The sequence below is a fragment of the Danio aesculapii genome, chromosome 5 (genome assembly GCF_903798145.1).
Source record: "Danio aesculapii chromosome 5, fDanAes4.1, whole genome shotgun sequence".
NCBI lineage: Eukaryota > Metazoa > Chordata > Actinopteri > Cypriniformes > Danionidae > Danio > Danio aesculapii.
In genome coordinates, this window is record NC_079439.1 from 32367450 (window position 1) to 32381648 (window position 14199).

The following is a 14199-nucleotide window of genomic DNA, read 5'->3' on the forward strand; positions in this document are numbered from 1 at the left end:
ATGATGAAAGTGAATTGTTTTTCCCATAAATATAGACAGTGTTTCTGACATGTAATTTAATCATTAATAAATAAATACAGCTGTAACTTTTTTTTTTAACCAATCTAACACTCTACTATATACTATACTACACTACCTGACAAAAGTCTTGTGGTCGATCCCAGGTGTAAGAGCATCAAATAAAAACTTGATCATTTGGAAAAGTGGCAGAAGGTAGATTTTTCCAATGAAACATCTGTTGAACTCCTTCCCAATCATGACAAATACTCCAGAAAACCAATTGGAACCCGTACAGACCCAAGATTCTCACATTAATCAGTCAAGTTTGGTAAAAGCAAAATCATGGTTTAGGGTTACAATAAGTATGGGGTGTGCGAGAGATCTGCAGAGTGGTTGGCAACATCAACAGCCTGAGGTATCAAGACATTTGTGCTGCCCATTATAATACAAACCACAGGAGAAGACAAATTCTTCAGCAGGATAGCGCTCCTTCTCATACTTCAGCCTCAACATCAAAGTTCCTGAATGCAAAGAAGGTCAAGGTGCTCCAGGATTGGCCAGCCCAGTCACCAGACATGAACATTGTTGAGCATGTCTGGGGTAAGATGATGGAGGAGGCATTGAAGATGAATCCAAAGAATCTTGATGAACTCTGGGAGTCCTGCAAAAATGCTTTCTTTGCCATTCCAGATGGCTTTATTAATAAGTGATTTGAGTCATTGCAGAGATGTATGGATGCAGTCCTCCAAGCTCATGGGAGTCATACACAATATTAAATTTTTTTTCCATTGCACAATGACTTTATGTTCTATACTGTACATTATTTCTGTTAAGTGACAAGACTTTTGTCTCAGCAAAGTCAGACCTTACTGTCCTAATTAAATCATTAAAAATCAAGGCATAATGATATTTTATTTTAGTAAAATAAGCATAATCTAGAGGATAGGTTACAAGACTTTTTTGCCAGGTAGTGTATACCATACTATACTGTAATGATTATTAGTTGACTTGTTTTTCAGCTAATTAAACAAAATGTCTGAAGAGGAACATCAGAATCAAGTGTAACCATTATTTTTTTTCTATTTCTCACTCTCTTTACAGCTGAAGTTTGCATCAGCAGAAGTTTGTTCCTCTTCCAGTTCAGCCCAAGCGGTGGAACCTCTGTATCTCAGGAACAAGAGCTTTCCAGACCTGAAGACATTGCTTGTGTTGCTCCTCTTCTTCGCTCCGCTTCCACCTCAGAAGGGGATTTCCAGCCGAGTCCATCTTTCTCCGTCTCCCAGACCCCTGATGGGGCAAAAGCAGTGACATCCCCTGTATCTGCTTCTCGCGAGCGGACACAGGACCAGGGTTTCTCTGCTTCAGGTGATGTAGGAGCGTCCGGCAGCATCAGTTCTCAGGGTGCCACAGGCTCCTCAGAAAGTCTTCAGTCACAAACAGGAGAGCCTCTGTCTCCGTTAGTCTTCCCGCGCAAAGCACCGTTCAGCCGGGGACGCTTGAGGCTCCTTTCCTTACGATCCATGGAGGAACCTCGTATGGCGCCACCAGTTAAAGAGCGCTTCCCAATCCTCAAACACATCCTCAGCTTTATGAAGGACATGGTCATTAATGAGAGCAGGTACAAACCAGGGTTTTTTACCTCATGTTGTCAGTAGCGTAATTCATGGTTCTGTGATTCAACAGGTTTTGATGTATGTATTTAAAGAGGAATGCATAAGTTTAAAGTTGAGTTTCCTCGTGTTTGTGTCACGCTTATTTTATACGAGTTTCTGACGCACTATAACACAAAACTGCATGTGCCATTGGCTCTTCCAATATATATATATAATAATTCAAGGGGGCTAATAATTCAAGGGGGCTAATAATTCTGACTTCAACTGTATATGATGGGAGGATAAGCAGTAATGATAAGTGTGTTTGTTTGTGCAGTGTTCTTCAGACTCTGGCTCTGAAGAAGGCTCAGGCTGTGAGTGTGTGTGAGGTACTGGAGCTCGTGCAGCAGTGTATTCTCACCCTGGGCAAACCGCACCTCTTCCAGGCACCCTGTATTTTGTTTCTCCAGGAAGTTTTGGCCTGTCAGAAAGATTTCACAAAGTATGTAATCCAAATTTGGTTGTCATTTCCAAATCATTTTGCCACATTTAACTTTATCTGTCTTTATCAGCTACTTTTCTCAACTGGTGGGCAGCGGGCAGGAGATGAGGGAACGGGTCAGACACTCGTATCATCAGCTGGTTCTCATGTTAGTCGAAGCCGTGCAAGGCTTCAGTGCCCTGAATGAAAAGTGAGTTCTCTCTCATCTGTTTTTAAGCATTTAATCTAGAATATACTATACAGAGTTGATGTTTAAATGTGATTTGAAACCAGTGTGTTCTTCAGAAATAACATATTAGTACATTTACTTTTCCATTTAATCATTTAGCTGATGCTTTTTTTAAGTTACTTACAAAGTGCATTTTTTGTAAATCATATTTATATTTATACCCTACAGCGGTGTATATATAATGTTCATTATGTGTGTATTCTCAGGGTTCTGCTGCCAGCACTATCATGCGTTCAGACTTGTCTGCTGCATTTGCTGGACATGAGCTGGGAAGCTGAAGATTTGTCGCTGTTTCTTGATATTAAACTGCCGGATCTTCTGCTCGCAATGTCCCAGGAAAACATCAGTGTGCATGACATTGCTATCAGGTATGAGACTTAGCTTCAGGGATCAGAGCCCACACATTGGGCTAGGGTTGTAAATATATCAATGATAAAAAAAGACATTCAAAGGAAAATAAGGCATTCAAAGAAATTAGTTATAAGTTGAGCATGACCTAGTTAATAAACAGTTCTATTTAACAACTTGGTTTACTCCAAGGAAAAAAATGAATGCATGTTAAAAAAAAAAAGTTTTTCCCCTGCTTTTGTTAGTCAAATGTAAAACTTGCACTATTCAGACTTAAATTGTTATAATTTTAAGAAAACTCTATTCAGATTTTTGCTAAAAATTAAGTATTTTAAAAAATAAAATGTTATAGAATATTCACCGTTATAAATATTTCAATAAATATAAATAAAACCAAATTTGAAATTGATAAAACAAACCTGAAATTATTAAACGCTATATCCAAAATAGTTACTACATGAAACCCAAATTTTACAGAGTTTTTTAAAAATGCATTCCTTTGTCACAAATCAACCAATTTCTGTCACAATATCACTTTTTAATCACAAAACCATTTTTAAATATGTGATAAAGGAGAAAAAACAATAAAAAGAGTTTCATGAAGAAGTATAATAGAGACTTAAAAATGATATAAAAATGGAGAAAGGGGGGGTTACAGACATGTAATGATTTGTGAACTTCTCACTTATATCTAACCGTTCATGTGAAAACATCTTAAAAGTATATTTGATGAGCATTGTTTTTATTCTTCTTTAACTGACACTGTTAATAGGGTTTAGTTTGCGCTTAATCCTGATGTCACAAATTAGGCTCAAATGTATGCGATGCTTTATATGGCTTCTCATCTGTCCTTTTCTCCATGTGACATGTTGGTGTAGTCAGTGGACAGAGGAGGATGAGATTGCTGACTACGAGAGGAACTGTGAATGGATGGATGAGTGTTTGGACGGCATGTTTGAGAAATGGTTTGATAAGATCAGCCAGGCCTCTGTGGAGGACAAGAGAAAGGTACGTATTGCAAGTAAAGTTTCTGCACATTAAAATTCAATACCTCAAAAGACTAAATAATCCATACTAATAGATACTTTTCCTTTAAATAATTTAGACAATTAAATAAAATGTCAGATGAATAAGGACAAAAGCCAACTTCTAGGTGGAGGTATAGGATTGCTATTTATTCATGTCATGTTTTTTGAACATGTTATTGCAAACCTTCTTACTTTGTTTAATCCTCAAACACAACCAAATGTCAGCACCACGTTAATGCCTAATAATCATGAGATCCTAAGTTCACTTTGTTCAGGCAGAGTAAATATTTGAATTGACTTTAGTTTCAGAATGTGAAATTGACTGTTAACTGTGTGCTGGATTTTTGTTATCTGCAAAAGCATAGCCATATTTACAAAATTGTGCGGGTTGAATCCAGATGTCGCATTTTGGTCTTTGCATCAAATTTAATAGAAGACAACTTATGTATTTCTTAACCCTAGTGTGCTGTTGGGGATGTTTTCATCCACTCTGGGGTGATTTTGAGTTTTCATTTGGCCACAACATTCTCTGTTCTTCAGAGAAAAGTTTTTTGGTGACGAATCTTATTTTGATACATATTTTAGGCAAATGCATTGAAAATTTAAAAATTCTGTAATACACTCTGGGCTCTACACTTTCATTGGGCTCTATTTTGACGATCTATGCGCAAAAGCATTAAGGGCGTGTCAGAATACACTTTTGCTATTTTAAGGACGGAAAAATCCGCTTAGCACCGTGGTGCATGGTCTTACAGGGTTGAGCTTATTCTCTTATTGAGTTATAGGTGTATTTTGAGAATAAACTAATCAGAGTCTCATCTCCCATTCCCTTTAAAAGTCAGTTGCGCTGCGCCATAGCGCATTTGCTATTTACATGATGGACTTTGTAAGTGGAAAAACTGAATGCTTCACTAGCAATAAAACAGTTAAACAGAGCATCTGCAGCGCAAGAATGAGAGATGAGCCTCCCCATTATTTACTTTCACTCTCATGGATAGGGAAACGTGTTGTATGCACAGTCATCGATTAGCCTATACATAATTATTTTCGTTTATTAAGCGCAAAGATTTGTTTCAGAACTATTTCAGTTCTAATTTCCAGCAAAGGAATAAATGAACAATAATAACGAAGTGTGTTCAAACAACTGAGTTATTTCCAAATACACATGCTATGCCCCATATGGTCTAAAACCTGACAGGTGGACAAATCTAAGCTTGTTTTTAATAAAACAAATATAAATATGCATATAATAAATAATACTACAACTAATAATGACCTTATACAAAAGCAAATTGTCATGAATAAACTGAACAAGCCCCCACGAGATGAAGGCATGAAAGTATGGTTTTTATATTTATGTAGGCTAGAAAATAATATTTTTTGTAATATTTTAATCCTTTATATTTAAATACTATATATATCCTTATTATATCCTATATATATCCTTAATATTTTCATTCTTTTTCATTTGTAAAGGTATTTGCGTATTGCTGTACACCTTGTGTGTATTAAGCAATGTGTCAGCGAGGCGCACAACTAACGCGCTCTGCGCTGGACTATAGACCTGATTTGATCTTGTCTATTGAACAGTCTATTTAAGTTCCTCAAAATAGCAACACGCCAGCAATGTGCCTCAACATGCCTCTTTTTTTAGACCAGCATAGGCGCACATATGAGCGCAAATGCATTTGCTAGTTAAACAGCGTGGCGCAAAATGTCAAAACCACTCTTGCACCAAGCTGAAACTAGCAAACAACAATTGTGTCGCGCCTTGTGCCGCATTGCACGGGGTGTATGATAGGGCCCATTATGTTCATGGCTGTTTTTGCCCCAATGACTATCATTATAATGTTTTTTGATTGCGAAGCCAGCACACCATATAATCACAATCATTGTTGCTGTGTTTCCTTGTTGGGAAGAAATTACATTTTTTAATTCTTACTGTTGATTATCAGTTGCAGTGCAAAAAAAGCATAGTTTCTGCCTTCTATGTAGAGTATTGTGTGTGTGTGTGTGTGTGTGTGTGTGTGTGTGTGTGTGAGAGACTTGTCTTGAAATGTTTAAGATAATCAAAATAAACAGCTCAGCTCTCAGAGCATAGTAAACATAGTAAGTGTATTTATGCACACACACTAATCTCATGTTATACTCTGTAGAACTGCATATAAAAGCCGGAAACTTTTTTTGCATGGACCTTTCTATAGGGTTAATGCTGCCAACAGATGATCAACAGTAAAAATGACACATTTTAAAATATATAAAAGAATAAGGGATTGTTTTGGTGCTCATTCACTGACTTTTGTGGCTTTTAGATGCACATGTTCATTGCACGTTACTGTGACCTGCTAAACGTGGAGATTTCATGTGACGGCTGTGAGCGGATCGCACCGTGGCATCGCTATCGCTGTCTGCAGTGCACAGACATGGACCTGTGCAAGACCTGCTTCCTCAGTGAGTCCCATCATCACAGATGACCATGACTTTAGCTCTATCTACATCACAATGAATCATTATTTCTCTTTATTTATTACATTAGATAATACACAATGGACTTGCAGCAGTACGTTTTTGCACGTTTGCTTGGGTGGAGTGTGTTTTTGAGCAGTTCTGTTCTCCTTATTCAGGCGGTGCTAAACCAGAAGGCCACGAGGATGACCATGAGATGGTGAACATGGAGTATGCCTGTGACCACTGCCAGGGCCTCATCGTGGGCAGCAGGATCAACTGTAATGTCTGTGAGGACTTCGATCTCTGCTTTGGCTGTTACAATGCCAAGAAATACCCAGACAGGTAATACACACCCAACAAGTGAGAAGATACTTCTAGCTGACTTTACATTTTGGAATAACTTTAGATTTTTTTTTTTAACCCAGAAATACTTTTTTCCTTATGAAGATATTTAAGTTTACAAAACGTGCTAGTAGCAACCGGTTTACTCAACTTGAGTTTTAGTGTTCAACCAAGCCAAATTAAGAAGCAACACTACATTGTGAGGGAATGCATTAGGGCTGGACACTATATACTGCAATGTGTGCATTTGCAATAGTCACATCACAGGATTAGATTAGATAAAATATTATAATTTCTTTTTTAATTATTGTTTATATAATGATGACCATGTTAGTTTACTTTTGATTGTTTAATATTTGTACTTGAATACTGTTAGACTCCCCATAAAACCAAAAAAGCACAGATTATTTATTTATTTATTTTTGCTTGTAGTTTATTACAGTTTATGCAAATCCACTGCATAGAAAAAGACTTGATTATCCCAGTCAATCTAAATTAACGAAATCTTTTCAAACAGCTATTCAAATCATCTGGTCAAATTCTTTATATCGCAATATTTATCTCAGCAAAACAAAATATCGCAATGTCAGATTTGTCCAATATTGTGCAGCCCTAGGATGCATCGTTTATTAAAAAGCCCCTATTATGGGTTTTTTGAGAATGAGCTTCCATGTAGTGTGTAACACTGATCTAAGTGAAGTGAAATATCCAGCTAAGGCTTAAATCTGAATGTACACAGTGTTTAAAACTATTGATTAATTTATAAAAGAGTCGACTCATTGTGTTTCCACATACACTATGCACTCTGACTACAATATTGTTGATAAGCCATGGTGGGCATTTCGCTGTCGACCAATCCCAACAGGCTGTCATCGGTCCAATCAGCGCAGATTAGCTTTGCACTAAGCACAAATTTGGGAACAAATGAATCGCTGAACGATTAATATGAGAGTCGCTGGGATAATTAGGAAAAAATAAATGCATATTATAAGACAATGAAAGTGTTTTTTTGACCTTACACGTATATCAGCCTGTGGTTGGAGACCCTTATAACCAAAATTGTACCTTTTTTAATACATAATAGGGGCTCTTTAAATACTAGTATTTAAAGTTACACCATTGATCATCGCCACATTATTGGTAAGTTTAGAGCAAGCAAAAGTTTCAACAAAACATCTGGAAGTTCTTTGCATTTGCTAAAAAAATATTTTAAAAGTGCTTAAATATGTTGGGTAAAATCAAAGAAGAAAGGTCCAAAAGAATGTTCAAAACCAAAGAATTAAACAGAGTAATCATTATTAAATAATAGTGAAGGAGAACATAAATTTGGATCAATTTTAAAATATTTGTTTTGTGTGTGTACATCAGGGAATCTGCAGGGTCTTAAAATGTCTTCAATCTCAAAAGCTAAATTTTAGCCCTTAAAAGTCTTAAATCTACTGAAATGTTGTTTTGTAGGACTTAAATCTCATTTTAACAGGTCTTAATTTTCCTTTGTTCATGTATAATTACCCAATCTGGCCATTGACACCCATGCCAACAATCTATCTCAATAAAACTTCTAACCTTTTATTTAAAAATAGCATATAATTACTTTCCTTATTGTAACATTTGCTTAAAAGTTATCCATTTATTTACAGCTGAGGATACTGACCTGACATATATTTTTTATTATTATTATTATTGTAGACGGACGTAATTAACAGCTATGTTTTGTTCTTTTCTAAGTAAGGGTTATAGGGTTTGTGAATGGATATATTTGAAATTTAATAAAAAATATTCCAACTAAATTATTGTTGTATTTTTTAATTGTAATTATTTTTTCCTAGGCAAGTAAAAATCTTTTCTAACTGGGATATTCGGAAAAAAAATCCTTAGCGTTTACCCCTGTATAAGTCTAAAATTTCGTTCATAATGTTCTTAAAATGTCTCAGATTAAAAAGTTTTAGATTTAAGTTGGTGAAACCTTGGTGTATATATAAGGACACTTGCCAAAGCATACAAAACTGATTTAGTTTGTGTCTACTATCATTTATAATGAAAAGGTCTTGTAGTTTTGTTGCTTGGAAAAATCCCTAGAACAAATGTAAGTGTAAAAAGTGTACTTAATGTAAGTGAAATAAATCAATTAAAGCTGCATTACACATTGATTCTTGACAACCCCTTTTTGTTTTTTACCAATGTATAATTATTGCTATATGTGATATTAAACATCACAATACATTTTTCTCTCTCTTTGTCTCTAGCCATTTACCCACCCACCGTATCACTGTTTACCCAATGGTCACTATCCGCATCAGTGACCGCCACAGACTCATCCAGCCCTACATCCATAACTACTCCTGGCTTCTCTTTGCCGCTCTTGCCCTGTTCACCTCCGAACTGATCAGCGAGAAAGCACAGGACGGAGAGTCTCTGGATGATGTCACACTGGGTAATGCCAGTGCTCTGCAGACCCAGTGCTTTGACATCATCAAAGAGTGCCTGCTGAAGGGACAGACTGGGAAAGGTAATTAAGTCAGTGAGAGTGTTTACATGAATGTGCTTAAAGGGTTAGTTCACCCAAAAAATGAAAGGTTTGTCATTAATTACTCACACTCATGTTGTTCCCTTTCCTCAAAACCTTCATTCATCTTCAGTACGTTGTACCTAAAGTACGTTGACACAAATTTTAGATGAAATCCAAGAGCTCTCTCTGACCCTTTTCAAAATTTTCAAAACATTCTATCTTACTTTAGTAGTTAAATTGTAATCATACAAAGCTCCAATAACAATAACTTTTGTACACCAAAAAAACTGTAAGCAAATGACTTTGCTTGCCAATATAGTCTCCTCCATTTTAGGTTAGGGTAAAGGCATTTACTACAGGGAGTATGACGTATTGTCATTAGATTCAAAAGTGCAACACACAAGCATAATAAACACACACCTTGACCTGACACAATAGACAAATGTGAAAGTTATTTTCATGGGTTTTTTTTTTTGACTCACAAAAGTGTTCTTGGAGGTTTGTATGATTCCAGATACACTGAAGTCACTTGAAATGTTTTGGTTTCTTTTCTGAACTTTAAATATCTCAGGACTCTAACTGTATATGATGGGGCAGAGAGAGCTCTTGGATTTCATCTGAAACAGTGTTTCTCAACCATGTTCCTGGAGAACCACCAGCTCTGCACATTATCCATGACTGTTTGTCAGTTACAAGACCGCAGAGAACGGACTCGTGTTCTTGTCAGGCCACCTCAGAAGAACGAACTCAGGAGACCGAGAGAACACAGAATGCATCCTGTGAGAAATGAGATGCTGTGTTTTTCCTGGTTCTTCCTGATGGTCACATGACCTTCACACATTTTTAATGGAAAATTATTTAATCATTACAGATTTTAATACAAATTTCAGCAAACAAATACCCTTAATGTGTTTATGCCTTTTAAAAAGATTTTTTTATGGTAATGTTTACTTTCACCGTCTCATTTAGGGAAACTCCTGAGATAAATAAGTTATATGTCTGAACTTTAATAATCAATCTATATAAAATGCTGCGCTTCCCACCTCCTTTATACAGCCGCAATGACTTCTGGAACTTTTAGAGCGAGATCGGTGCTCAAGTCTGCATCGGTGCATCCTTTAAACCAAGAACACATCTGGGAACTTTCGCGCGTCCTCCATTCTTGCGGTGTTGAGTATTGAAACTGATCTTTGGTGATGACGTTACACTAGAACACGAGGACGCAAGATCGCTTAAGAACGCATATTGAGAAACAGCGCGTCTCCTTAACCAAACACACCTGAATCACATCATCAGCTCATTAACACAGACTTAAAGGCCTGTAATGGGCATGACAGACAAATGAGACATCCAAAACATGCAGTGTTGGTGGTCCTCAAGGAACATGGTTGAGAAACACTGCTCTAAAATATCATAATATGTGTGCTGAGGATGAACATAGGGAACTGCAATGACATGAGGATTTAAATTTTTTGGGTGAACTAATTTGTAATAAGCTGACACTGCACACTGTCATGTTAACATGTTAACCTGTTTTCTGTTGGTTAATTAAAGTGCGCACATGCACATTTAAGTGCATCTAGGTAGAGAAATTATATGAAATGAAGCAAGAAGAAATCTACCGCAAACTCAGGCGCTTTCTTAACCCAAAGATTTATAAGAATGTTTTTTGATCTTATCCAAGTAGACATGCTTCAATCATAATGTTTCTAGTTGAGAGGATAGTATATGAGCCGTAAGAGTTCCACTGGCCTGTTGCAGTACTGTGATTTATTAAACATGACAGTCAACTTATCAAATTTAATTATTAGATACACAAATTAGTAAGTTTTGACATCACTACCAAGAAATAAAATGATTTATTAAGAACGTTTTATAAATACAGTTTACCTGCATTGGTAGGTTTTTAGTAGGGCCAGACAGAATCTACGGACATTTTGTTGCTATTTCTGCTGAGAATTTTGTTAAAAATCTGCAGGTTTCTGCAGAATTTTTTTGGGAGTATCATAACTTAAAACTTAATATATGAAATCAGAAATAATATGTTTTAACATTTAATGTTTACAATGCAAATCCATCTAATTCCACTTATCTGGTAAACAAAGCAGGTCTCTCATATAATAGATCTACTAAAAGACAGAAAATATTACTTTACAAACTGTATTGTAAATAAATCGAACAAACTCTTTCATATTAGTCAATAATATTAGTGACATTAATTAAAAAACTGAATAAATAAACATTTACACAAGCAAATAAATAGACTCAATGTTGGGCTGGAAATCTGTGGATTTCTTCGCGCACAGATTTCAATGTGGGCCTAGTTATTGGTTTGCATGTGAACTGGGACATCCGGTTATCTAAGCATGCTCAGTAATGTAACAATTAAAGTGATGTGCCATTTAATATGGTAAGGGATGCTTGCTGTTTTTTCCTGTAGGTTTGCGAGCCTCTGCTCTGTTGTCTCTGCTTTCTTCAAACGAATCAGCCACAGAGAGTGAACTGTGTCCCGCGACGGCAGGCTCCTCTCAGGACATAAGCAGCACAGACACCTCTTCACTACCCAGCAGCACAACAGCCATCTGCTCTCCTCCGCTGCCCAGAGACAGAGTCAGTCACTTCACAAACAAACATTACTAATACATCCCTTGACTGCAGTCAGGAAAAGTGTGCTTGGCCTTTAAGGTCCACGTATAAAGATTCATAAATATCCTTCTCCAAAAATAATCTCTCTTTAGGGAGGAGGAGAAGGTGACGAGAAGAGGAGAAGAAAGCTGGTCTCTCAGGACACCTCAGACTCATCCTGCGCCAGTCAGACTCCCTCAGTGTCGAGTGAAGACACACTGTCCCCTGGAGTCAGAGGTGAGCTCTCTTATTTTTCTGTAAATGGATGGTTCACATAAAAATGAGAATAGTTGCTTTTAAAGGTGCTCTATAGACGTTTTTGACTCTTCTAAAGCATAAAATACCATAATATGTTTGCAAATCAGAAATTCTGCTTTGAAAATGCAGAATGCTGGAATGCCGTCTTTGTTTTGGTAATTTTACCCTGCCCAATGCCAGTTTAGCCAATTATATTCCAGCATCCTGGGTTGCCTTTGTGGAAAACTGCATATTTTATTCAGAAAGGCTCTCAAAGCATGCATCCGTGACTGAAATGCAACCTCTGGTGGACAGTAACAGACTCCAAAATGAGACACAGATTCAGAGTTCCACATGAGGTTATTAATTAGCAATTGATTTAAATATTACGAGCGTAAACAATAGGTGAGCAGGTTACATTGTAACCCCGTGTCCTAACAACATGCTACGTGAGGAAGACGACTGAAGGAAACATGACAGACATTTAGAAGCACAGAATATGCACTCACTCATGAAATTGTAAGGTTTATAACCTTATTAATACATATTAATCCCATTTAACTATATTAAATGTACATGCTGAATCACTGATATGTGTTGATTTGCATTATTTCACAGTGCTAAAGTTCAATTTTATTAGGATTTATTTTATTTTCAAGATCTGAGGTGAACTATCTGCCGCTGCTTTCAGTAGTACAGCAATAAATGTCACGTAAAATGGCATTCAAACTCACATTGTTAGCATTTAACACTGAATAAAGCACATGAGGTGTACATGAGGTAAACAGCACTGTCAGTTTGGCTTGTTGTTCAGCTGCAAGAAATAGAAGTCGCTTCTAATATATCAATTTGAGGTGTTGGTTAGAACAAAAGCTCCTTTTAATATGGAAAATATTCTTTCTATCAGGTGCCATTGCTTTTATATAGAACACCATTTGAATCAGCCTTTAGGCTCGAAACGTCAGACTCGCTCCTGTTGGTCCTCAATCTTTCAACATGCGCTTGCGTTTGTTTTGATCCAGGAATGCAATACCTATTTCAACCACTGGGTATCAAACTTGCATACAGCGCCTTTAATTTAAGCTGTAAGTGACTTTTCTCCTCTGTATAACATTAAAATAACATATTTAGATGAAACTGGGCTTCATTTAGTCATAAATGCCATTCAAGCACTATTGAATCAAATTGAATCAAAATGACAAATGAGCTATTGAGGTTGTCTTATGTTGTGGGGGTTTATATGGGTATAACATCCAAAAATACATTGCATGGGTCAAAAATATACATTTTTCATTATATACGTTTTTTTTTTTTTTTTTTTTTTTTTTTAGTATTGTGCATTACTAATAACTTAATTTGACAACCTTAAGGGTAATTTTCTCATTTTTTCGTTTTTTTGAACCCTAGAATTTCAATAGTTGTATCTCTGTTGCCAGATATCGCTTTATCTTAACAAATCTACATCAATGGAAAGCTTATTAATTTAGCTTTCAGATAATGTATAAAGCTCAATTTCCAAAAGAATTGACTGGTTTTGTGGCCCATGGTCACAAATAATGTTGTGCTTCATAATAAGTGTGTTATCAGGAGCCATGGGTATTGATTTGTTTTTGCCTGTATATATTTATGCGACTCCCAAAATGCTTTTTTAAATGTTCTTAGAAAAATAGTCACCTATTTCTTGAATTGCCTGAGGTAAATTTACAGAAATAACAGCTTCAAGAAGCCTTGTATACAAGAATTACTTATACATTGTTGTCTCCCTAAGAGTTCAGGATTGTTCTTGGTGCTAAAGGAGGTCACATTAAATACTGCCATTAGCAGGAAGCCATTTTGTTCTGAAAACAAATGACTTTTTGTGCTTTGCAAGTATCTTTAGGAAGAGACCAAACCATACATACAAATGACTTTTAAAACAGAGTTTGGAACTCTCAGCATAAAAGAGTACACCTCCTTTTGAAAATGAATATTTTTATCCATTTATCTGTGAATATAGCCAATAATGTTTGGTGCACTTTATTAAACAGTAATATCCATTAAAATAATAGTTTGGTCACCGAATATGTTTAGGAATAGAAAGATAATACATGTTTTATTTTGTATGTTTCTTTTGATTTGTCCTGTTTATTAAAGTTTTGTTTAATATTTCCCCCAACATACTCATTTAAGTGTATATACAGTGCTCAGCATTTATTAGAACACCCCTCACACATCTATCTTTTAAATTCATATTTTTAATAGGAAGCTATACAATATTATATTTGTGCATATACATTAGATTAGTCAGTACTGAAGCTAAATCTGGAGCTTATCTAACAAAATAACGGTCCAAAAACTAG

General features: G+C 36.1%; 1 protein-coding gene across 1 annotated transcript in view; it reads left to right on the forward strand.

Moving 5' to 3' along the window:
- zzef1 (zinc finger, ZZ-type with EF hand domain 1) overlaps positions 1-14199 on the forward strand; it is a 79009-nt gene that overhangs the window by 25480 nt on the left and 39330 nt on the right. Inside the window, exons 29-38 of the mRNA XM_056457944.1 lie at positions 1102-1618; positions 1930-2094; positions 2165-2284; positions 2530-2691; positions 3550-3679; positions 6012-6150; positions 6324-6489; positions 8736-8998; positions 11439-11608; positions 11737-11860. Of these exons, the coding sequence (XP_056313919.1) occupies positions 1102-1618; positions 1930-2094; positions 2165-2284; positions 2530-2691; positions 3550-3679; positions 6012-6150; positions 6324-6489; positions 8736-8998; positions 11439-11608; positions 11737-11860 (1956 nt within the window). The remainder of the gene's footprint in view (positions 1-1101; positions 1619-1929; positions 2095-2164; positions 2285-2529; positions 2692-3549; positions 3680-6011; positions 6151-6323; positions 6490-8735; positions 8999-11438; positions 11609-11736; positions 11861-14199) is intronic.